Below are 23,174 nucleotides of genomic sequence, written 5' to 3' on the forward strand. Positions count from 1 at the left end.
AAGGTATAGAAAAAAAACTTGATTATTCCGAAATCAATATAGGATTTTTTTCCTTATTTGACAAAAAAAACCATAGAACCAAATTTTCAGCCAAAATCTTTAAAGACCGTGAATTAAATGAAATTCATTTATATTTAGATGTGAAAGTATTCATATTTATTAAGCTTAAGCTCAGAATGTATGAGAAATGCATTTTTTCCATAAAGCGATTTCCAAGGTGAGAGCAGAGTCTATTTTAAACACATATTATGAAATAAATCAGTGCACAGCCACATTATCCTTCAGCAACATTTACTGAAGGATACAGTTGACCCATGCTGCCAATGATTTTAAGAGTCTGATTTTGGAGCATTGTGAATAATTGAACTAAATGATTCCAGAGTAAGACTTTGCAAAGTCGGTGATTTGGTTTTTACTTTTGGTTTAATAGAAGATGAAAATTTTGCAAGCCTTTTTTATTTCCCAGATAGATGGGATGGCACGTCATTTTCTTTATGCCAGAGAGATGGGCAACAGATTATTTTCGACAAATCCTTTACAGAGAGCTATTGGTTAAATTTTAAATGATAGAATGTGATGATATTCTTAGCCTTCACATTAATTGTTTGCATAAGGAAGTTGAAGGTGTTGAGTTGGCCTCTTTGGCTAAGGCATCCAAAACTGTGAGATCCCTTCCCTTCTAGATAGAGCTTCCCAGCCGAAGACTACCTTCCTAGATTCCTTTGTATCTAAGGTAGTTCATGTGACTGAGTTTGGGGTAATGGATTGTGGGTTGAAGTGATTTCTCCTCTTCTAGATCTGACCCATAAATAGCTCCCTGTGACTCTCCATTTTCTTGAACCCACAAGCCAGAGGGAGGTTAATGCCCCAGGCCCATCTTGGAAGCCCCACACTCAACAACCCCTCATCACCACCGACTGGATGCAATTTCAGCAAGAAATAATTTTCTACTGCACTAACCCATTGAACTGGCATTTGGGGTTAAAACAAGTAGTCATTCAAGTGAAGTGGAGCCTTTTGGCAAAAAAGAGGTATTTGCGTATCACAACTAACTCAGATAAACTGTAGAAGTACTGTGGCCCACAGAAGATTGGTCTGTGGTTTTGCAGCCTCCTGAAAGGCCTTTGGGTTCCCTCCCAGAACTTCCGGCTCCTGGTCATGCACGATGAGCAGATATCCACCCATTTGTGAGAAACTGGAGCGTGCTGCCCCGAGGTCAGCAAAGTCAGTGACAGAAGCCGCGTGGCTTCCCAGGGACAAAATCACGGGCACCAGTCTTCTAACAGGGAAAGAAATTGGCAGAATCACAAAACACTGGGCCAAAAGATTCAGCTGATCTTGTGTTAATGCTAAATGGGAAAAGACAGTGGGGTTCTCAAAATGGTTTAGTTGAGTTTTCTTTGTAGAAAAGAGTTAATTTAGTTTTCACTGCATTATTAACTGCTTAAGCAGATGAAGACTTAGGCCCTTTGAATTGCCACAAGACAAAGAATGGGGAAAGGAGCAAATCAGATGCCAGTAAACTCCTGGGCAAGGCACTTGCACATACATGCACACCTGACATCATTTTATCCCTACAACTCTCTGAAGTAGTTATAATGATCACCCTTACATTTCAGATTTGGAAACTCAGGCACAAAGAAATTAAATAATTTGACCGAAGCTATAAAATGAGATTTAAAACTCAAGTTCACCTGGCTCAAAAGTATGTGATCCTCCCTCTCCGCCACATGTCTGTAATAACACACACACTAAACTAGCATTTATTGAGTAATTATGATGTGCTGGGCATTGTTCTAAATCTGTTGCAGGAGTTAATTCATGTAAACCTCACAAAAACTCTATGAGACAGGTACCATTATTATCCTCATTTTATAGATCAGGAAGATAAGGTACAGAGAGTTTGAATAATTTGCTCCAAGTTATGGCTTATACGTGGTCATAATTCAAAAGTCTGGTCGTAGAGCCCTCATTCTCAACTACTGATCTGTAGAAGTGGCTGGTCTCTGCCCCTCCTTTCTCTGGTAAGAAACAGGAGACTTGAAGTTTTAAGTGACTGTTTTCCCACAGCAGTAGTGGCAGCAGCAACAGAGTAAATCTTTCTAAAGTCTGCTCTGTTAGGTACAGGGGTATCTATGTACATTGTGGGCTGTCAGAAACGCAGGGGTAAGTTAGATACGATCCCTGCTCACAGACAACCTTAAAACTTTTGGTGCAGAATGAATTCACATTTGAACTAACCTAAAGAGCTGAGACCAGAATAAAACAAAGCAAATTCAATTACCAAATAAAATAGTAAGTCTTTGAAATTAGGGAAGGGGTAAGGATACAAGACAAGCTTCTGGAAGACTGGCAATGTTCTATTGTTCTGTTCCTTGGCCTGGGTGATGGTCACATAGGTGTTTACTCTGCTATAATTCAATGACTATACATTCGAGTCTTGCTCACTTTTCCATATGTGTATATTTCACAATAGAAAGATATAAAACAAACACAAATGTTAGGAGTATTAAAAAGGAAGTATCATACTTATTACTAGAAAGATCCATACACAACATTTAGTATACCTCCTGGGTTAAGCCCTAAAGATGTCATGAAAGATGTAAGGTTTTGCAAATTAGGACTTTTGCAACTTTTTAATCATTATGCTGAAACATACAACAATCTTTGCTCTTTGTAGTAAATAAAATGCATTACTTAAATGTCTGTTTTACTTTTTTAAGTTAGCTAGTGTCTTGAATTAGCATTATTACAGGTACAGTCATAGGATCAGTTATAAAATTATAAGTGGGTAACAGCTCAACTGGAAATCAAGGCCTGTGTCCACCAGAATTAACAGGGAATTAACCTCAGGGGCACCCAAGTGTATTTGCTGCAGTTCAAGTGTATCCTATGTTTCGTCTGGGAGCTGCTTGTTTTACTTTCTACTTGCTTACTAAGAAATTCGTTGGCAGGTTCTGACAAGGATAGCTCAACACTTGCCAACAGAAACATGGCAGGATTCAATGTGTGTGTTTCCTGTTATAAGTAAGAATGCCAGTTTGAGGCAAACAGGAAAACAATCTTTCCACTGGAAGGCAATTTAGAAGAATTTGCCTGAGCAAGATAATTGTTTTAAGGTAAGAAAATGGGGTGAAGTTAGCAACAACAACAAAAATAAATATATATTTTTTCTCTGAATGCTTCAAGTGAGATGAGTCTTCTCACTGGGTCTTAATGTGGTGTTGAAAGTTATCTAGTGTTTCCACTCTTAGTTAAAATTATTTTATGTGTAACTTGGTTAGACAGGATGGTGAGCCCTCACCAAATGGAGGCCTCCATGACCTACAATGCCCTCCAATCACTTCCTAGGGAAGATCAGAGAAAAAAAGTTCAAAAAAAATTATTTTTTAAACAAACAAACAACAAAAAATGCTCTCCAAAATTAATTTGGAATATGGAGAACAATGTAAGGAAAAGGTTCATTTTTACTGAGCAGTATACAGAAAAGAGAAAGGAAAGGATTAGCTGTTGTGAATCAAGGCTTCTGTTCCTTTTGCTGTCAACTCCACCAGGGAGCTTCAAGCATTCCAAATCTGGAAAATAAAAAAGCTATGCTGCAGGCTTCAGGTTCTCTTTGTTACTCAGACAGCTGCTAATCGTCCTGCTGTGTTAGGAACCCACGAGACAATGCTGTAACATTTAGCTTTCTGACATCCAAAGAATCTAGATCAGTCCCCAATTAAACAGGTATTAATCACAAAGACTCTAAAAGCCAGGATGATAGATGCACCCAGTAAATCTCTGCTGTTGCCTTTACTTTTTCACACTCAGATTTCTACATTTACAGGCAGAAATACTTAAAAGCCTGCTCCTGAAACTTGACCAGTCAAAAACCTGGTTCATTACTTTATATCAGATGCTTGATGATTTCCTACCTCTGAGAAGCTTTTCAGAAAGAGGTAAGACATTGATCATTCTGCTAAAAGAGCCTGTCTGCTTTAATAAATAGATCCACTATAGTTGTTGTCATCTTGACTTTTTAAGTGTGATAACTAATTCAGAAGTGTTGTGGCTTTGCCACTTGTTATAGGGAAATCCAAATCATCTGTGAAGTTAAAAAAAAAAAAAAAGTCAGTGGATGAACCCAGAAAACATCAATGGGCAAAATATCAATATACTAGTAATACTAACGATCTCTTCCAACTCGGGCCAATCATCTTCAGGTCATGAACCTGATTAGAGTGAATGAATGAAGTATATTAAACCAGATAATAGAAAAGAGTATGTGTTGGTGAATCCTTCTGAATTCCATGTTTTGAAATTTATGTTGATAACAGGGACTCATTGTTACTTTTTCATCAATTTCCATTTCAAAAGGGCATGAAGATAGCCTTATTTAACTCTGTCAAAGGGTATCATTTACAGCTTTTGAAATAAATTGTTATAAATAAGTGACTAGGTAATCAACCCCCAAACACACAAACAAATAAAAGTAATAATTTTCATACCCAATATCTAATCACTATAATACACAATGAAGAGAAAAGCACCAACACGAGAGGCTCATATGACCTCAGAGGAAACCAACATTAGCTATTCTGAATTATTAGAAATCTTTTTAAATTAGATTTCTATTTTTTATTTCTCAAGCTAACGGAACCCATGAGACAAGTACAATATTTGCAAGGTGCCAGCTCAAGGGGCTGAATTCCTCGGCTTTCAATGGAGCCTGAATATATTATAAATTACTCCGTCCTCATCACTATCTTAATGGTGGTCCACTGTCTTCCAAGTTGAAAGAGTTGGAAGTCAATAAATGTCACTTATGATATGAACACCTGTCGACTAAGACCTGGACTGAGACCAATTCCATTAACATAGTCATTCTATGGCTGCCAAATGGCCAGGCCTTGGACCACTTACGATATAGTCCCCATTCAAGGAGGTGACCTATAGACAGAAAGGTCCAGAGTCCCATTAGTCATCTTCCAAGCCATCCAATTCTCCATCAGATATACTGTTGGAATGGGATACCTAGTTTTTTAATCATCATTTAAAAAGATCACATGAGCTGCTCAAAAAAATGTCATGGTGACCATAAATTGAAGAAAGATGCTCTTTAGCATTGTTACCAGCCACTGTCCTTTAGACCTAAGAAATTATTTTTTAGCAACTTCTATTTCTTTCTCTTGTTGCACTTAAAACACATAGGCAGAACAGAGGAAAAAATGAAAAATATTTCACAAAGTATAAATCATAGCATGAAATTATAGGCTACCAATGATTCCTGACAAGGCCAGATAGCCATGGTGGTAAAAACTCAGTTGCAAATCAATGTGTTCCGTGCTATTTGGAATTTTTCCAAGTCCAAATGTTGCTTGGTTTAAAGCACAATGTCTAGGGGCTGAGAAGTGATGATCACGGACAGTAAACTAGAATGTTACAAGTAGGTGAGAGAGACAGAAAGAGAAAGAGACAGCGAGAGAGAAACAGGAAGAAGGCCACTGGGGTGAAGTTCTGAGACTCTTCATCTTGCTTATTGCCAGTTTGGTTCTGCTGCATGGAAGTCTGGGGAAGTTCCAAACACAGGGGATCAAAATATTCTGAGGACAATATTCATGATCCATAGAATGCTGAGAAGGTGGATTTTAGTATCACCTCAGGGAACCTCTGCTTTACGTGTAGCCAAATCTTTCCTGCCCTGTTTCTTGCTTGCTATGTAGACAAGTGTAAGGAAGCACCTGGTGAGTGGAAAGAAGTGGGATAAAGACCTTTGGGTTAAATTACAGTCCGAACATTTTCAGAACGTGTCCTACACAAATGGTCACCACATGCTATGCTCTCTGAAAATGTGGCCATGAAATTATATTCTTGCAGCCCTCATATTTGAAAATCTGTCTTTTTGGCAATTTTCTTAAAGTGTATGATACAGGTTTGGAAAAGGATAATCATTTAGGAGAAGAGGTTTTAAGCTTGGAAATCTTCAACCCTAGAATTGTATTTTTATTTTATTTATTTTTAGAGTATCAGTCAGAAACTAAGTTCTATGTGCTAGATAGTTTAAATATCTATAGGCATTATAAGAATGAGGCAGAAACAACTGAGCTATTAAATTTTAAAATGTTATTAAGGTCAATAGATAATCTTCAACCGGATCTGTGCTTGAGAATTCAAGATGACTTTTGTAGTCATAAGAAACAACAAAGAATGTATTAGGAAAGCCATTACTGTTTTAGGACTTGTTTTCTGTTTTTGTTTTTTTAAAAAAAAGAGAGAGAGAAAACCAGGGGGTTCACAGCATCTCACAGGGACTTCCCTCATGAACACAATTTGCTGAAGTGTGAAATTCAGCATAACCGGCTCCGCCCACGGAAGTCAGTATTTAGTCCATTCCTACATACTGGAGGAGTTTATCAGAATTGCATCTCACCTAGAAATAGTTCCACAGCATGATGTCTAAGAAAGACACTGGAGCAAGGCTCCTGCACACTATGGAGGAAGTTATTGGAAGTTAATGGAAGTTATTTTTTGTGTTTTCTGAAATAGGAAGAGGAAAAAGAAGTGGAGGGAAAGAGAAAATGCTACCCTCCAACAAACACGTACAGTTAAGGCGAATCCTTGAAGAGTTTACAGTGAGATTGAAAGGGCTTCTCGGCCGGGCGCGGTGGCTCAAGCCTGTAATCCCAGAACTTTGGGAGGCCGAGACGGGCGGATCACGAGGTCAGGAGATCGAGACCATCCTGGCTAACACGGTGAAACCCCGTCTCTACTAAAAATACAAAAACTAGCCGGGCGAGGTGGCGGGCGCCTGTAGTCCCAGCTACTCCGGAGGCTGAGGCAGGAGAATGGCATAAACCCAGGAGGCAGAGCTTGCAGTGAGCTGAGATCCCGCTACTGCACTCCAGTCCCGGCGACAGAGCGAGACTCCGCCTCAAAAAAAAAAAAAAAAAAAAAAGAAAGGGCTTCTCATTGATATTTCTCACCAAACAATACATCTTTACATGATACGAGGATTTCTTAAATATATTACCAGCCTCTTAGAGCCACACCTGAATTAGTTGACTGTTCTGCATTGGAGTGTACAATGAAGGCCGTAAACACAATATACACTTCTTAAAATTTCTGTCCACTGCTCGTGGCTACAAAATGACACTTTCAGAGGGTAAGGTTCTGCTAAAGTTGTTCTCCTTGCTTCTAATATAAAACAAAACAATAAGAACCTTTATCACAAACCTTAGTAATAACCCTATTCCTACTGTAAATGGAGAGAAATGAGATGACGTTAGCTCCAAGAATTTTCAAATCTCCAAAAGCATTCTCCTAAAAAATTTCCTAAAATCACACCCTCCTGGGAACCCTGTAGGATTGGGATTAGATTCAGTGGGTTTCAACATGAGCCTCGTCAATAATTTTCAGATAAAATAAAAGTCTTTGGTTATCTTATTTATTTATCTTTAGATAAAAAGAAGTCTTTGATTACACTTGAGAGTATAGAGAACACTTGATCAAGCTTTCTGCTTGTTACATATTAAAAATCCCTGGCTTGTTTATACATGTGGTCCTAGCTTTGAAAAAGAAACATGAACGAAGTTGTGCTCCTATTTAACTTCACATTTATGCTCAAAATACGCATTTATTTTACCAAAAAAAAAAAAAATAGGATTGATTCAAGAGGCAGATTTCCAGCTTGCAGTATGTCATCTAGAAAAACACAAACTCTCCAGGAAGTCATTGTAAGCTACCCCCTTTTCAGTGTTTGTACTAATGGATGGATCTTACCCAAGCTTGCAACACACTGTGAGCCTATTGGTGGCAGGTCACTATTTAGCACCCACTGAGAAGTTGAAGCTACATATTTAAGTCTTGTTTGTATGCACATGTCACAGACAAAAGTTCCTGGATAAGAATTTTTTAAAAACTTTTCTGTCCCACAGACTTTATGAAAAGGATTTTTTTTGAAAGTGATAGCCAAACTGCCTGAAAAATTTGTGTACTGGAAGATATGAATCAAAAAGGGGTGGACCATAGTTCTTTATCGTTTCTCCACTTTTCCCTCCCAAGAGTAATAGCAAGAACAGAATAGTAATAGAAAAAATATTTCATGTCTCTATCATTTTACCCATAAAGTATTTTAGATAGATATCAGAGAGTGGCCCCTGTACTTTTTCATAACAAAACAAAACCCAAAAGATGGTCAGAGGAGAACCATAGTACAGTTCGTTTAGATCAGGCCTACCAACTTGTCAGAATAGAGAAAGAAGAAATAGAATCTAAGAGTGATTTCTTCAGCTCTGTGTCTATATAGGTGGACATTTTGCTGACCGTTCAGCCAGATTCCCACAGTGCTCTGGGTGCCAGCTCTCACCTATGGAACCAAATCATTAGTGACATTTCCCAATGAGGAAGCCAATGGGTTCACTAGGCAAGCGACCACACAGACTGGCACCATCTCTCGTTTTTATCATTGCATTTTTAGGGGAGCCTGGGGAACCTCCTTCATTTCTAATTTTGGCAGAAGCAAAGAATGAGAAAGCATGAGTGCAGGCTGTGGGGGGAGTAGGGGGTGGAAAGGTGGACACTAGAAGAAGGCCCATTAAATAATAGAGATATTTTTAATACTGACAGATAGACCAAAAGTTTGCTTATCTTGATAGATTAAAAGGTAAACCCTAAGGCCGGGCACGGTGGCTCAAGCCTGTAATCCCAGCACTTTCGGAGGCCGAGACGGGCGGATCACAAGGTCAGGAGATCGAGACCATCCTGGCGAACACGGTGAAACCCCGTCTCTACTAAAAAAATACAAAAAACTAGCCGGGCGAGATGGCGGGCGCCTGTAGTCCCAGCTACTCGGGAGGCTGAGGCAGGAGAATGGCGTAAACCTGGGAGGCGGAGCTTGCAGTGAGCTGAGATCCGGCCACTGCACTCCAGCCCGGGCCACAGAGCAAGACTCCGTCTCCAAAAAAAAAAAAAAAAAAAAGGTAAACTCTAAAAAAATCCTCACCAGTCTTTACCTGAAGACAGCATACAGCATATCCTCTTACTGTATACCCACATCACAAAAATGCCACAGGGATGCTGAGACTCAGAGGAATTCTCTACGTATTTGGGTGACATGGACAGGCATTTCCATTAGTCCCTGTAGATTTAAGATGTCTTAATGCAAGATTAGTCCTGCAGCCTGGCTTTTGGGTTTTCAAGGTGTTTAAAGGGGGGGAAAAAAGGACTATTTAAAGACATCAGCAGGGGGTTAATGGAAGCTTTGATAAAATTTCTCTGGATCTTTTCATTGATGTTCAATTGCAGACTGGTTTCTGGAGACCTGTCTGGCTCCTCTGGGGAGACAGTAATTAATTGAGCCAGTTGGAGTGGCAACTAGATAATTTAGAAGCCCACCGGAAACGCTTGCTAGCCCTGCACTGCCCATTTCTCATCTCAGCCAGGCACTTATTTTTTAAATCTCTTGATGGCTTCTCCAGAGGGTGTAAAAGTCGGTGGTTAGTGTTCGATGGAACAAGCACAACACTGAGAGATGAGAAACAAATCAGAATTAGGCTGTCAAGTGATTGCTGGTGAATGAATTTCCCTTCTTACAAATGAACATGCATATATCTTTCTGTAGGAGCAGAGGGAAAGGACTTAGGAAAAAATAGCCTTCTCAGTCCTGGGTGTATCAATAAAGACTTCATTTTCTTCGAGTGGAATATTCACATCTTTTTAGAAAAAATGTAATGTAACTTTTACTTATATGCAATAATTACCACTATGCTCTATAGACATACTATTTGTCTATGCTGTTCAGTCAACCTTGAAAAGTCGGATAATTTAGTAGGCTCATTCGTGAGGCTGTTATTTTTTTTCCTACTCACCAGGGCATGTGGCACCCACCCTGAATACAAATTCACAGACACTGGTGCCACACACAAGAGGCTGTGCCATTGTATATCTGCTGGTTTATTTTATTTTTAATTACGATCATAATTAGTGAGTATGCTTATTAATTATAGTAGTAGCAACAGTATTCTGGAAATGAAATTCTTTTCAGTATAAGGTTAGAATCAAGAGACTGTTTCTTAAAAAAAAAAAAATAATAAAGTACTGCATGTTTTTCTTAAATGTGCATTTCATAGGCCTTATGAAGTAAACCAGGATCCCATGGCTAGACCAGAGCTGTTAATGAGAAAACCACAGCCTGGCTCCTCTGAAGCTCACTGTGTGCTTGCTTGGGCCTATAATTGCCAGGCACAGAAAGGACTCTCCAACCGGCTACCATTCCCTACTAACAACTGAGGATGTGCAAACGACATTTCAGCAAAATCTCTCAGTGGCATTGCTTTGCTGTCTTTTCGAAGGATTTTAAAATGAGTCTTTAGAAGGAGTTCTTCATTTTATAGATTTCACTAGTGCCATCATTTGTTTTTCCTTTAAATTTCTTAGGGGTAAGGAAAAATAACATGATTTACTGGAGATCAAAGGCAAGCATGAAATCATCTTGGAGAAAAGATAAGGCACAGAAGCAGAGCATAGAATTATTATTATTATTATTATTATTTTGAGATAGAGTTTCACTCTGTCGTCCAGGCTAGAATGCAGTGGCAAGATCTCGGCTCACTGCAGCCTCTGCTTCCCAGGTTCAAGCAATTCTTGCATGCCGCAGCCTCCTGAGTAGCTGGGATTACAGGCATGCACCACAACACCCGTCTAATTTTGGTATTTTTAGTAGAGATGGGTTTTTGCCATGTTGATTAGGCTGGTCTTGAACTCTTGGGCTCAAGTGATCCACTTGCCTCAGCCTCCCAAAGTGCTGGAATTACAGGCTTGAGCCACCGTACTAGGCTAACATAGAATTATTTAAAAAGAAAATTGCTGTCAGCAATGATAGGACCTAGGCAATAGTGTGAAGAATGCATACTTTAAAGAGAACCAGAATATCAGTGAAGCATGTCTCACATAATCCATTTAAATCTGAGTGCCAATGGGAAAAGATTTATGGCTCAAGAAAACAAAGTTATGACTGAAATCCTAATTATTTTAGTTAATTTTTTCTTTCTGAGTCAAAATCTTTACAAAATAAGGTGTCTTGCCAAATGGAAAGATTGTTTCAAATGTGAGATTTACCTAAATGTTACCCATCACATCCTTTGCCAAAACAATTTTCCACCAATAATACCAGTATTTCACTATCTTCTCAACCTGGTTTCTTACTGGTCTCCTTTCTTGATTTAGTACTCCAGAGCTCAGATCAGCAAACATTTTGTGTCGGCAGTGAGGCAGTGCCTAGGTTTGCTTTGCCGGACATTTGCTCTCTGTTGCAGCTACTTAACTATGCCACTGTCACGTGAAAACACTCTTACACAATATATGAACACATGAGTGGGAATTTGTTTCCATAAAACTTTATTTATGAATGCCAATACTTGAATTTTATATAATTTCCAAATGTCACAAAATATTATTCCTTTTTTTATTATGTGGAACCCATTAGAAATATAAAAGCCAATATTCGTGGGCTGTCCCAATCTGAAGGACTGGATTTGGCCCTTGGGCCATAGCTTGCTGACCCCTGCTTTAGGGCACTAAAAGCAGCAAACATTTGTGCCTTAAAAATACCATCATTTGGCCAGGCGAGGTGGCTCACACCTGTAATCCCAGAATTTTGGCAGGCTGAAGCAGGCGGATCACTTGCGGTCAGGTATTTGAGACCAGCCTGGGCAACATGGAAAACCCCATCTCTACTAAAAAATACAAAACTTAGCTGTATGTGGTGGCACTCGCCTATAATCCCAGCTACTCAGGAGGCTGAGGCATGAGGATCACTGGAACCTAGGAGGCAGTGGTTGCAGTGAGCCGAGATCGCATCATCTCATTTAGGTTTAGTATTCCAATATGATTCTCAGAATCAGCAGGAATGTGCTTTCTGATTGTCCCTTTGATCTCAGACCACATCTCAGGTCCACTCCAGAGGTGCCCCTCATACCTAACCATGGGCCAGAACCACTCACTGTCACGATTTGTCTTTCAACACCTTCATTTCAGGCCAAACTGGACTTCCCAACATCTCATCTTTCTCCCTTGTCCTTTCTGCTTTTAGGGATAATTATGCAATAGTCCTGTTATCTGACAATTACATTTATCTCAACATAGTCAGAGGCAGAATTTTATATACCGAAGCTGAAGAAGTTTGTATGGGCCCTCTCTGAAGCTCTGTTCCTGGTCTGATATTTGTAATTTTGTAGGGTTTTATTGTTTCACCCTTAATCACACAAAAGTTGTTTAAGTTTTAAACTCCACAAAGTATGGCTCTGCCATGCCTACAGCATATTACCTACATCGATTGCTGTAAGATTTTCCCCTTTCTCCCACCATTTTCTTGAAGCTTTCCTCTTACTATCTAGAAGACAGGTAGCAATTATACCCAGTGGGGATGAGAATTCCCACTGTTCTCCATTATCCCACTCAAATCACATAATACGTCTAATTAAAAGATGGCAGAGAGAGAAAGAATGGGAACTTACCAGTTGAGTAATAAAAGACAGTGTGCCTCTTATACTTAGTTATTATCTTTTCTGTATTCATTATTTTGATTTTATTAAATTTATCATTACTTGACAAAGAGTTAACTGATTTGTTTTTACTGTAAATTAGTCAACAAACAGATGGAACTGTATGACTACATGTTGCAGAGTGGCATTATGATGAGGTGTAATGCCACTTTATTGCTGTTTTTTTGGTTCTTATTTATTTATTTTTATTTTTTTTTTGCATTCAGTGCTTAATTGTCAAATCCTAGAGAACAAGGCCAACCTAACAAGCAGCACCAGTTCATCTGATGGTAAAACAGCTACAACAGGGATTCATGAGGGGTCTTGACTGCGTGTTCTCTGTACAGAACTGTAATGGAAGCATCATGCTCTCAGCATGGGGCAGTGAAGCCAGAGAAATGTGGAATCTTCCCTATGTGTTGAACCATAGGCCAGCTCAAGCAAAGGCCAGTTGGCTATGGAACCCTTAAGTGGTGGGCACTGCTATGAAGTCTGTTCTTAAAAACTATCACTAGAACAGAGTTTTTCAGCCTTAGCACTATGGACATTTTGGACCAGAAAATTCTTCATTGCAGGGGTAGGGGATGCTGTGTTGTGAATTATAAGATGTTTATCAGCATGCCTGGTTTCTACCCACTAGATGCAACAGCCCCCAAAAATTGTCTGTCGACATTGCCCATTGGGGTAGGAGCAGAAACCACCCCCAATGTAGAACAACTGTTCATTATCTTAGTGTTTTTCCCCAACAACGTAAATATCTTGGCAGGGCGAGGAATTGGAGAGATGGAGGGCAGACAGAATTCAGGTGATAATTCTGCTGAAGCATTTTTAGAGTGTTTTCCCACTCTTAGAATTGCATTGAGAGACCATTTCTAAACATGTTAGAAAAATAAGCCTTACTTCTTCAGGTTCACAGCTCAAGGTTACATACTTAGAATCATAGAATTTTGAAACAGAAAAGATCTTAGAGATTAGCTAGTTTAAATAATTATGTAATTCATCAAATATTTTCAGTCCTCCAAATTAAGCATGCTACAGATGTTTGTCACTAGGACACCATGGCTGTGCTAGAGAGATGACCAGATCTTTCCACTATGAAGTATCTAGAACAGCATCACATGCAAAGTGATGCATCACTGCCTCTGGGTGCAATTTGGGGTGAGGAGAGAACACCATTCATGGGGGTTGGGTCTATAATGATTTAAAACACCAGTGTATGGTCCAGCCTCATAGCTAGAAAACCAAGCAAAGGCGATGGGAGATGAATGGCAAGAAACGATTCAGAGATATTAAGGTACTGCAGGCTGCCATCGCAGCCTTTTTAACAACAACAACAACAACAAAAATTCACAGGTCTGTTGCTTGGTCAGAAAACCATGTTTCATTTACACAGCATTTCTCCCTCCTGGTGACACATCCTGTATTCATTTGCCTGATGGTCCACTTAAGTAAAAGTAAACCCAAGGAAAGCCATCCAGAAAACAAATCACCCAGCAGTCTGCTTATCCATTTTTCATAAACATCAGGACTATCTGCTTCTAAACAAAAGACAAAACAGTTGCTACAGGATGAAAGATGAAGGAAAGTGGAATCTCATTTTGTTCCTTTTGGCCTGTAATGTAGAAAAGTAACTTTTGGGGGAGCTCCAAGAGCTTCCTCTTCTCCAGTTTTACTGGGTACAACTTCAGCTGGAATAAGTAACACCCCCACCCTTACTCTTTTCCCACCTCTTCCCGTCATTGTTTCTGGCATGGGGGTGAGGCTGGGAGTGACTCATCTCATTAGAGAATTTGGGAGAAGTACTGTGTCCTCAGCTCCACCCACTCTCAGACCTGCCTATCTGCCTATCTGCCTACCTGCCTGCCTGCACAGAGTCCTTCCAACAACCTTAGCGGGGCAGGCAGAGAGCCTGCAGTTAGCCAGCTGGGCTGCAAGTGTCACTAAAGCAAGCCTTTTTGGCCACAGATAGAAAGCTCACATCCTTCCATCAGCTTATCAGCAAAAAGCTAACAGACATTCAGATTTCTTTTGTCTTCTGTGTCAACTGGTTTTCAACCCAGAAGGGGAGGGAAAGGGTGTTTATTAACCCCCTAAGACCCCAGGAGTAAGATTTTGGGTTAGGATTGTTTAAATAACCTTGTGAGAACACAGGCCCATTCACACCACATTCTACAATTAAATGATCAAAGCCCAGTTAAATCTCCATCTCCATGCCCAGATACTCACATAATCTGGTCTCACAAACGGGGAGAATGCCAAGCGGAATACATGAATGCTATTCATTATCTCCTAATTTTAAAGGAAAGCAAAGTTCTACTTTCAGGAGTAGGATTCTCCCTGGTTTTCAGTACCGGCTCTGACATTAGCATGGATGAGTCACCTCACCTTCACGGAGCTGCTCCTCAACTCTTAAAGTCTCAAGGGCAGTGAACATAGGACTCAAAAATTCTAGCAGGTTTTGCGTGATCGACTTGATTTATTATTTTTAACATGTTACTGATGAGAGAAAGAACCCTGTGAAAACAGAGCAAAGATGGAGAACCACTAATTTTTGGGGCCTCCAGGTGCTAAATGCTAACGTTCATTAATTCTATGTATTCCTTATAGAGTGAGACATCATTGCCTATAGTGGTCCTCAAGGAATTTAATTTAATGAAATGATAGGAGCAATTGCAATTAGAATATAATTGTGTGTATGTAAATATGCTTAGGGGAGCTTTGATAGAGTTTACGGTTGCTACATTCACCCAGAATTTTGGTCTACATTATTAATTTGCAGTACTACGAAGAAAGGGTTTGTTAATCAAAGATAAACTATCCTGATGATTTGAATTAGAGAACTTCAAATTATGGTAGGATAATGAAGCAGTGCTCCGCACATATACAATTCTCTACTAAGTGAAAGCTTTCTGGCTGGCCACATAGGAGGTCTCCTTATTGAAAGATTTATTTTTAATTTTGAACAGCTTCCCAGCATTACCCTTCATGAAAATTAAAATAAGGAGCTGGAATTTTGTCCTGTTCAGCAAACCTCCTGGCAGGACTACATCCCATGGCAAAGAAAACCTTACTGTGTCAGACTAATTCTCTGTCCGCTTTCCTCCTAAATCTAGAAGAATTATACCTACATTTAAAATAAAACTTCACCCCACCCCACTCTGTCCCCGGAAATGTTTTTGCACATTTTCTTCTTTTGGAGGATTTTAGTGTGTCTTCTTTGGGCTCTCTGGACTTTTTGCCCAGGTAGGTGTTGACATAACTTCTTGGCTCAAATCTCTAGGTGTACAGGGAGTTACAGAAATCTCCTGTCCTCAGCATGCCTCCCACAGGCTTTTCTCTGCCAAGGAGAATGACTTCACCTTTTACAGATGAGGCTCCAAAAGTCCATCCCTAATTTTAATTCGGTTAAGAACACGATGCAGTGCTTGCGAATGAACAGCTAAAAAGGTAGAAAGGGGCTGCATGTAAGAACACTGATTGGATCATCAACCAGATTCTCCAGATGGTGCCAAAATCGTTCTGCACTGCATCAGCCCCTAATCCAGAGAGACCAGTGGCACCGATGCATGTTCCCAGGATCTGTGTGTAATGTTTCCATTGCGTTCTTCCAAAAGAGAACTAATAAAATGTTGGCAATCACAGAGTACTCATGTTTCTATCAAAAACTCCTAAATCATACTAGTCTTTGTAGAAAAATAAAACTAATGACCACTAACAGTGTTCACAACCTAAAAATACAGAATTAAAAGACAAAGGTCTAGCTGGATGACCCGTTCACATTAGGTATTTTAAAAGACTGTTCACGTCTGTAGAGCTGAAGATACATTCCGGTAAGACTCGCCATTCTAGCCCCTGCTCAAAACCTTCCCCAAGTCTTAACTATTTTTTTATTCCAAAGAGTTCAGGGCAAAATGGAAAAATAATGGCTTTGGATTGGGACACTGAAATAGTTTTCACTTATAGGATCAATTAGTACAGATATTTTACTAAACTACTGAGTGCACTTACTGAAACATTCATTTAAAAGAAAAGTGCAGTTAGAGGCAATAGGATTGTTGGCAATTTATAATCCTTTTCCGGCGATGTTTTCTATCCCAAGAGCCTCACAAAGAAGAAGCCACAGTTCTGTTTCCCTTCTCCTCTCTAACTCTCTAGAAATAAAAAAAGCCGGCAACGTAAAACTCCTGGAGGGGTGGTAACTTTCAGGGAAGGAATACAGATGAGTAAGTCAGAAGTGAAAGCCTAGAAACCTAGATTTTCAAAATATTTGATATTCAGGATTTCATGACAGTTCTGCGATTAACTCAGTAGAAACACTTCATGAACAGGAAATGTTTTCTAGTCATCTGTATTAGCAGAAAGTGATATAGGAATTGGAGGAGACTGGCCGCCCCACCCTCCCAGCCCCCATGTCAATCATGAAATCAACTATAAAAGTAGCTGCAATCACGCCTGTAATCCCAGCACTTTGGGAGGTCGAGGTGGGTGGATCACGAGGTTAGGAGTTCGAGACCAGCCTGGTCAATATGGTGAAAACCCGTCTCTACTAAAAATACAAATAAAAATTAGCCGGGCATGGTGGCACACGTCTGATGTCCCAGCTACTCAGGAGGCTGAGGCAGAAGACTTGATTGAACTCGGGAGACAGAGGTTGCAGTGAGCCAAGATCACACACCTGCACTCCAGCATGGGCGACAGAGTGAGACTCTGTCTCACAAAGAAAAAAAAGAAAAAAGTAGCTGCAAAACTATTAAGTGTCTTAAAGTAAACTTTGTTAACTACAGACATAAAGATGTACATGGAGGTTCTAGTATAGGTCCATCTAGATCATTTATAATATTTTACATTAAAGCATAAGATCAAAACTATTGCTACTAATGCTTTTGTTAGAAAATATAACAAATACCAATAGAACACCCTGTACTGGTAAAAATAAATTTTATAACTGTACATAATCTATAAGTGCTCCGATGTCCAGCCATGGACATTGTAATTAAAATGACCGGGATGAATCCCATCCAGCATGGAGTGACTCAGCTCACTGCAACCTCTGACTGCTGGGCTCAAGCAATCCTCCCTCCTGAGCCTCCTGACTGCAGGTTTGCACCGCCGTGACTAGCTAATTTTTGTATTTTTTTTTTGTAGAGATGGGGTTTCATTGTGTCACCCAGTCTGGTCTTGATCAAACTCTCAGGCACAAGTGATCCACCTGCCTGCCCTGGCCTCCCAAAGTGCTGGGACTACAGCCGTAAGCCACTGTGCCCAACCCCTAAGTATCTTTTATATTATAACACAGCTCCCAGGCTTACTTGGTTCTACTTCAATTATGGCAATTTATCATCATTCATTATTTTAAGCCTTTTCTCTATATACATTCAGATCATACAATAAAGTAGATTCAATTCTTACCTGCTTGGTTGGTTGTCACAGTGACAGAAACTGATTGGTCTGGGCTAGGGTTATATTTGGACACTCCATTCACAGCCCAGATTTCAAAGGTGTAATTGGTGTGAGCCAGGAGGTCGGTGATGGAGACTTTGGTGGTTTTCAAGCCATTCTGCTGTGGGGTATAGTGGACCCCACTTCCACAGGGTCGGCATTTGCTGGGGTCACCAGCTCCACATTTCTTGCATACCACATTGTAGGAAATGTCCTGACGGCCACCTGTATTCTGAGGGCTACTCCATTCCAAGTTCACAGATGTCTCGTTGACATTTGAAATCAAGTTCAGGGGAGCAGATGGTGGACCTGGAGAAAGAAAACCACATCATCACACCAAGAACCGAAATATTCTTTTGGAATCTCTCAGGGCTTGTATTATTTTCTGCAGCTCTCCAAAGTAAGGCAAACCCACTTGGAAAGCAAAAAGCAAATCAAGCCAGCATAAAAGATCTTTTAAAAGAACAATATAATAGAAGGCTGTTACGTAAGTGTCATTCTCTTTCCTGCGCAAACAAACAAGGCATCGGTTGTCACTTTGAGATGTGAAGCAACTCTCCAGCAAATGGGCTCCAAGCCCAGGCTTTCCCTCTGAAGTGGCAGAAAAATATCATAATTTATCTAGTTTCCATCTTATCATCTAAAAAAGCGAAAGTGATTCTAGTTCCCAGGGCTGTTGTGAGACTCTGATAAATTACTAGTTATACACCACTTCTGAAGATAAACTATAATTCCTAAGTACAGCATGTCATCAATAGCAAATAAAATTAACAGAACTGTAGAGATGTGCCTCTGCAGTTCAACATGGCAGTGGAGGGTTAAGCTGTTTATGGGTAATTAGTAGGAACTGGTTTAACGCAGTTGCAGAGATGTTGAAGATAGAGCTGTGGAGAGATGGCAGGGGTTTTGTTCAAGGCTCCCAGACCCCTCCTCCTGCCCTTTAACTTATGCATTCCCACCAACATCAAAGAGCTTCTGAAATGGGTGATGACAGTGGTTGTTATGAAACAGAACAACTGATCATCAACAACATAATGGATGATTAAAAAAATAATATTAATAATAAAAAATAAGACTGTAGATCATGATGAAACTCTTGTTTCTTGATGTAGATTCGTAGATTCCATTTTTTTTTTTTTTGGTGATGGAGTCTCGCTCTGTCACCCAGACTGGAGTGCAGTGGCGTGTTCTCAGCTCACTACAACCTCCGCCTCCTAGGTTCAAGCGATTCTCATGACTCAGCCTCCTGAGTAGCTGAAAATATAGGTGTGTGCCACCACACCTGCTACCTTTGGCAGGGTTTGGCCATGTTGGCCAGGCCAGTCTTGAACTCCTGATCTCAAGTGATTGGCCCACCTTGTCCTCCCAAAGTGCTGGGATTACAGGTGTGAGTCACTGTGCCCAGCAATGATTGGTCTTAATATGGCAAAAAAATTGTGACACAAACTGCCTTCAAGTGGAAGAATCAGGCTGGGAGAAGGGAGAGGGCATTTTCTTGGTCTGAACCAGTTCCAAAGGCTTAAAAGGTAGCTGCCACACTCAAATGAGACATATCTACTCAGTTTGACAGTTGGAAAGCTATTTCTTTCTCATTTCAGTCTTCCAAGAGATAAGCAAAATTAGTTTTTTGTTTGTTTGTTTTGTTTTTCTGAGACGGAGTTTTGCTTTTGTCACCCAGGCTGGAGTGCTATGGCACAATCTTGGCTCACTGCAACCTCTGCCTCCTGGGTTCAAGCGATTCTCCTGCCTCAGCCTCCCAAGTAGCTGGGATTACAGGCACGCACCACCATGCCCAGCTAATTTTTGTATTTTTAGTAGAGATGGGGTTTCACCTTGTTGGCCAGGCTGGTCTTGAACTCCTGACCTCACGTGATCCACCCACCTCGGCCTCCCAAAGTGCTGGCATTACAGGCGTGAGCCACCGTGCCTGGCTGCAAAATGAGTTTTAAGAAAACTTTGAGGTTTCTTGATCACTGTTATCTATACTACTTCTAATGTAATTGGAATAACTACTTTGCAGGAAATTAGTACAAGTTTCTCAGGAAAAGAAAGTTAACAGGAGGCTTGCATGAACTTGGATGAGCTTTACCTAGTCTACCACAATGAAACAGCCATACTGTTCCAAAATGGCTGTTGAGATAGAATTGGAAAAGGTAATCCATAAATAAGGAATTATATTTAATATTTATTACTTAGCTTGCAGTGATTAATGGCCAATTAATTTTTAGTGGTAACATTTAATAAGGGTAATTCACTCTCCTTCTCTCTTTATACCACTTATTGAAGACTTTATTTTAACAAGGTAAGCAGGTCTTCCCAAACTCCCCTCGGGACTAATTACCAATGACCTCTTTAAGCATTAAGATCAGCTCCCCATCCTTGCAACTTAAAAACATGCAAACCTTTAAAACATTTCACAAAAGTATTGTCAAATTTGTATTAAAGGAAAGATTACTTCACAGAAGTCCTCAGAGAGAAAAATACAAATTTCTTTCTTGTTTAGATTTCAAAACTGCATTTACAGTTTTTAGCATGGTAACTGGAATATAATGACAAATAAATGCTTCTTGAATAAAGGAAGTGTACAAAATCAGCGACTCTAAGAGCCACATAGGATGTTAAAATCATTTGGACAAATACCCTTATTTTAAAGACGAGGAAGCTGAGATCTGGAAAGTAAATCTAATAATACTAAAAGTTCATGCAATCTAATTAGTGACAGAATTTGACTGAAATCCAAAAGTACTATCTGCCATTTGGAGTTATTTTTATTCCACCATGTGTTCCTCACTAAAGGTATAATGATAACAAAATGAAAAATTTCAGCCATAGTTTGAGAAGGCAAACATGGAGAAGGCAGTGCGCTATCTTCAGCCCTGTTTTAATTCTGTAATGCTTGCCACCACAGTGAAATCCATTACCAGTCTGCAGCTGAAGCTGACCATGGCTTGGTTTATAAAATGGGTCAGTCATTGGTTCTTCTTTTGCTGTGACTTCCAGGGTTAAATAAGAGTGACTCTGAAATCCATTAACCTCCTTGCCAAGGTTCCTGGTCCACTTTCACATGGGAAAATGTGACACAATGAATCAAGCACCACAGAAGCAAAAAGTCAGTAATTAGTATGTAGGACAGGGCATGGCAGTGTCTAAACAGAGAAGAAATGGAGCAGAAAACTAAATGGTTACAGGACTCAGAGATACAGCGCTGCCACGTGGAAAAAAAATTATAAAGATGCTGCAGGATTTCAAAATGGAGGGCTGGCACAAAAACACATGCTAACCTGAGGCAGCCTTCTTCCTCTGGGCAGCGATTCTGAAAGAAGGCTCTGGAGTGGATGCTGAAGACTAAGAATCAGGCAAACTCAAGTTCAATGCTGGTGAATTGTACTGCGTATGTTTTATGCTCTGCTATCACAGAGAGTGACAGCTTTGTGGGGACATCATCGCTGCCTCAAAATTGGAGTATAACGAAGTCATATGACAGAGGGGAAAACAAAGTATAGAAAATCCATCCAATACGATGACGATGTTGGTCTGGAAAAAACCTGGGAGAGGACACATGCTTTACAAATTATAATCATAATGGTGGTATGCTGTGCTTTGGTATTGTGGTTTCTGTTTTTTTAAACTCCTGCCAATTAAAAGATGATAAATATATAAGTGTGTTTCTCATTTAAAGGGAGGGCCCATCTCCTCTTTAGGAATAAAAGTATTCTATTCTCAAGACAATGAGAAACAAATATGGACTTGAATACAGCCCAAAGCCAATCTGAGCCTGTAGTTATACTGAACGGCAACATCTTAGTAAACAATTACCTACTGAGATAGCTAAAAAGAAGAGAAAACTGGTATTCTGAGTAACCTGAGCTCTCTTTAAATAAATACAAGGCATCCAGAAGTAAAAAACCTAACTCCGATTATTTTCTCTTTCATTTATGTACGTATTGTGTCTGGCTATTTAGAAGCAATTAAATTTCTGACACAGTGATTGTCTTTGTCATCAGAAATATGTCCACCTGCGAGTAAGTCTCCAATTACAAATATGAGGTTTATAACAAAAAGGGCTAACTGTTCTACTTGTTCTAATTTTCTAGTCTCCACATCTGAATCAACCCTATTGCGTACACACACACATCGGGTAGCTTGAGGGTCACTGTGAATGGCAGGATTTTATTGTTTTCAAAACTACCCACTACTAGCCTCAGTATAGGACTGGCATAACACCAGTCCTTATGCTTATGGCATTGTTTGACATTTCAGTTCCTTATTTCCTTGCCCGCTTTGTTTGTAACATATAATAGTGTCTTGCTACTTACACACCATTCCATGTCTGTTTCTATCAACAGTATACGTGCTCCTTAAGAATTGATGTCTTGGCCGGGCGCAGTGGCTCACGCCTACAATCCCAGCACTTTGGGAGGCCAAAGTGGATTACCTGAGGTCAGGAGTTTAAGACCAGCCTGGCCAACATGGTGAAACCCCCGTCTCTACTAAAAATACATAAAAAAAGAAAAAAAAAAAAATAGCCCGGAGTGGTGGTACATGTCTGCGGTCCCAGCTACTTGGAAGGCTGAGGCAGGAGAATTGCTTGAACCTGGGAGGCAGAGGTTGCAGTGAGCCGAGATTGCGCCACTGCACTCCAGCCCGGGTGACAGAGCAAGACTCTGTCTCAAAATAATAATAATGATGATGATAATAATAATTGATGTCTTTACCACTTCCCGTTTTCTACCATGGTTCTTCATTCAGAAATCTCAGAACATGTTTGATCAGTCAATGAATGAATGAATGAAAAACTAACGAAGTCCTTTAATGAATCTTATACCCACCTACCTGCACTGTTATGAAGTGTGTGAATTATGCAGCCTTCTCTGAGCCAAAGCTGTACTAGTCAGCTTTTCACATACAGATTCATTAGTTTTATACTTGTGAAGTAGTAACTTGGTGTAACTAGTTTATTTCAATTTCCTCTTTTTTTCATTGTTTAGAATTACCTTGGAAAAAGTAGAAAGGGCTATATATAAAATATTAGTGGTTACTTCTGCTGGGAGGGATTGTGAATCATTCATTTATTCAAAAAACATTTATTGTGCATCTAGTGTTTATCACCTGCTTTAGAGGAGAGAGGAAAAATATTCTTATTCGTTTTGATAACTTCCTGATAGTTGCCCAGATAGTTGCAGGAATGGATAGGGAACCTAGGGGAAAAGGCAG

General features: G+C 39.9%; 1 protein-coding gene across 3 annotated transcripts in view; it reads right to left on the reverse strand.

Annotated features, from left to right (window-relative positions):
• EPHA4 (EPH receptor A4) overlaps window positions 1-23,174 on the reverse strand; it is a 150,496-nt gene that overhangs the window by 38,355 nt on the left and 88,967 nt on the right. For all 3 annotated transcript variants that reach the window (XM_023222140.1, XM_023222149.1, XM_023222157.1), the window contains one exon: window positions 17,931-18,269. In XM_023222140.1, the coding sequence (XP_023077908.1) occupies window positions 17,931-18,269 (339 nt within the window). The remainder of the gene's footprint in view (window positions 1-17,930; window positions 18,270-23,174) is intronic.

This window comes from Piliocolobus tephrosceles, chromosome 11 (genome assembly GCF_002776525.5).
Source record: "Piliocolobus tephrosceles isolate RC106 chromosome 11, ASM277652v3, whole genome shotgun sequence".
Lineage (NCBI taxonomy): Eukaryota > Metazoa > Chordata > Mammalia > Primates > Cercopithecidae > Piliocolobus > Piliocolobus tephrosceles.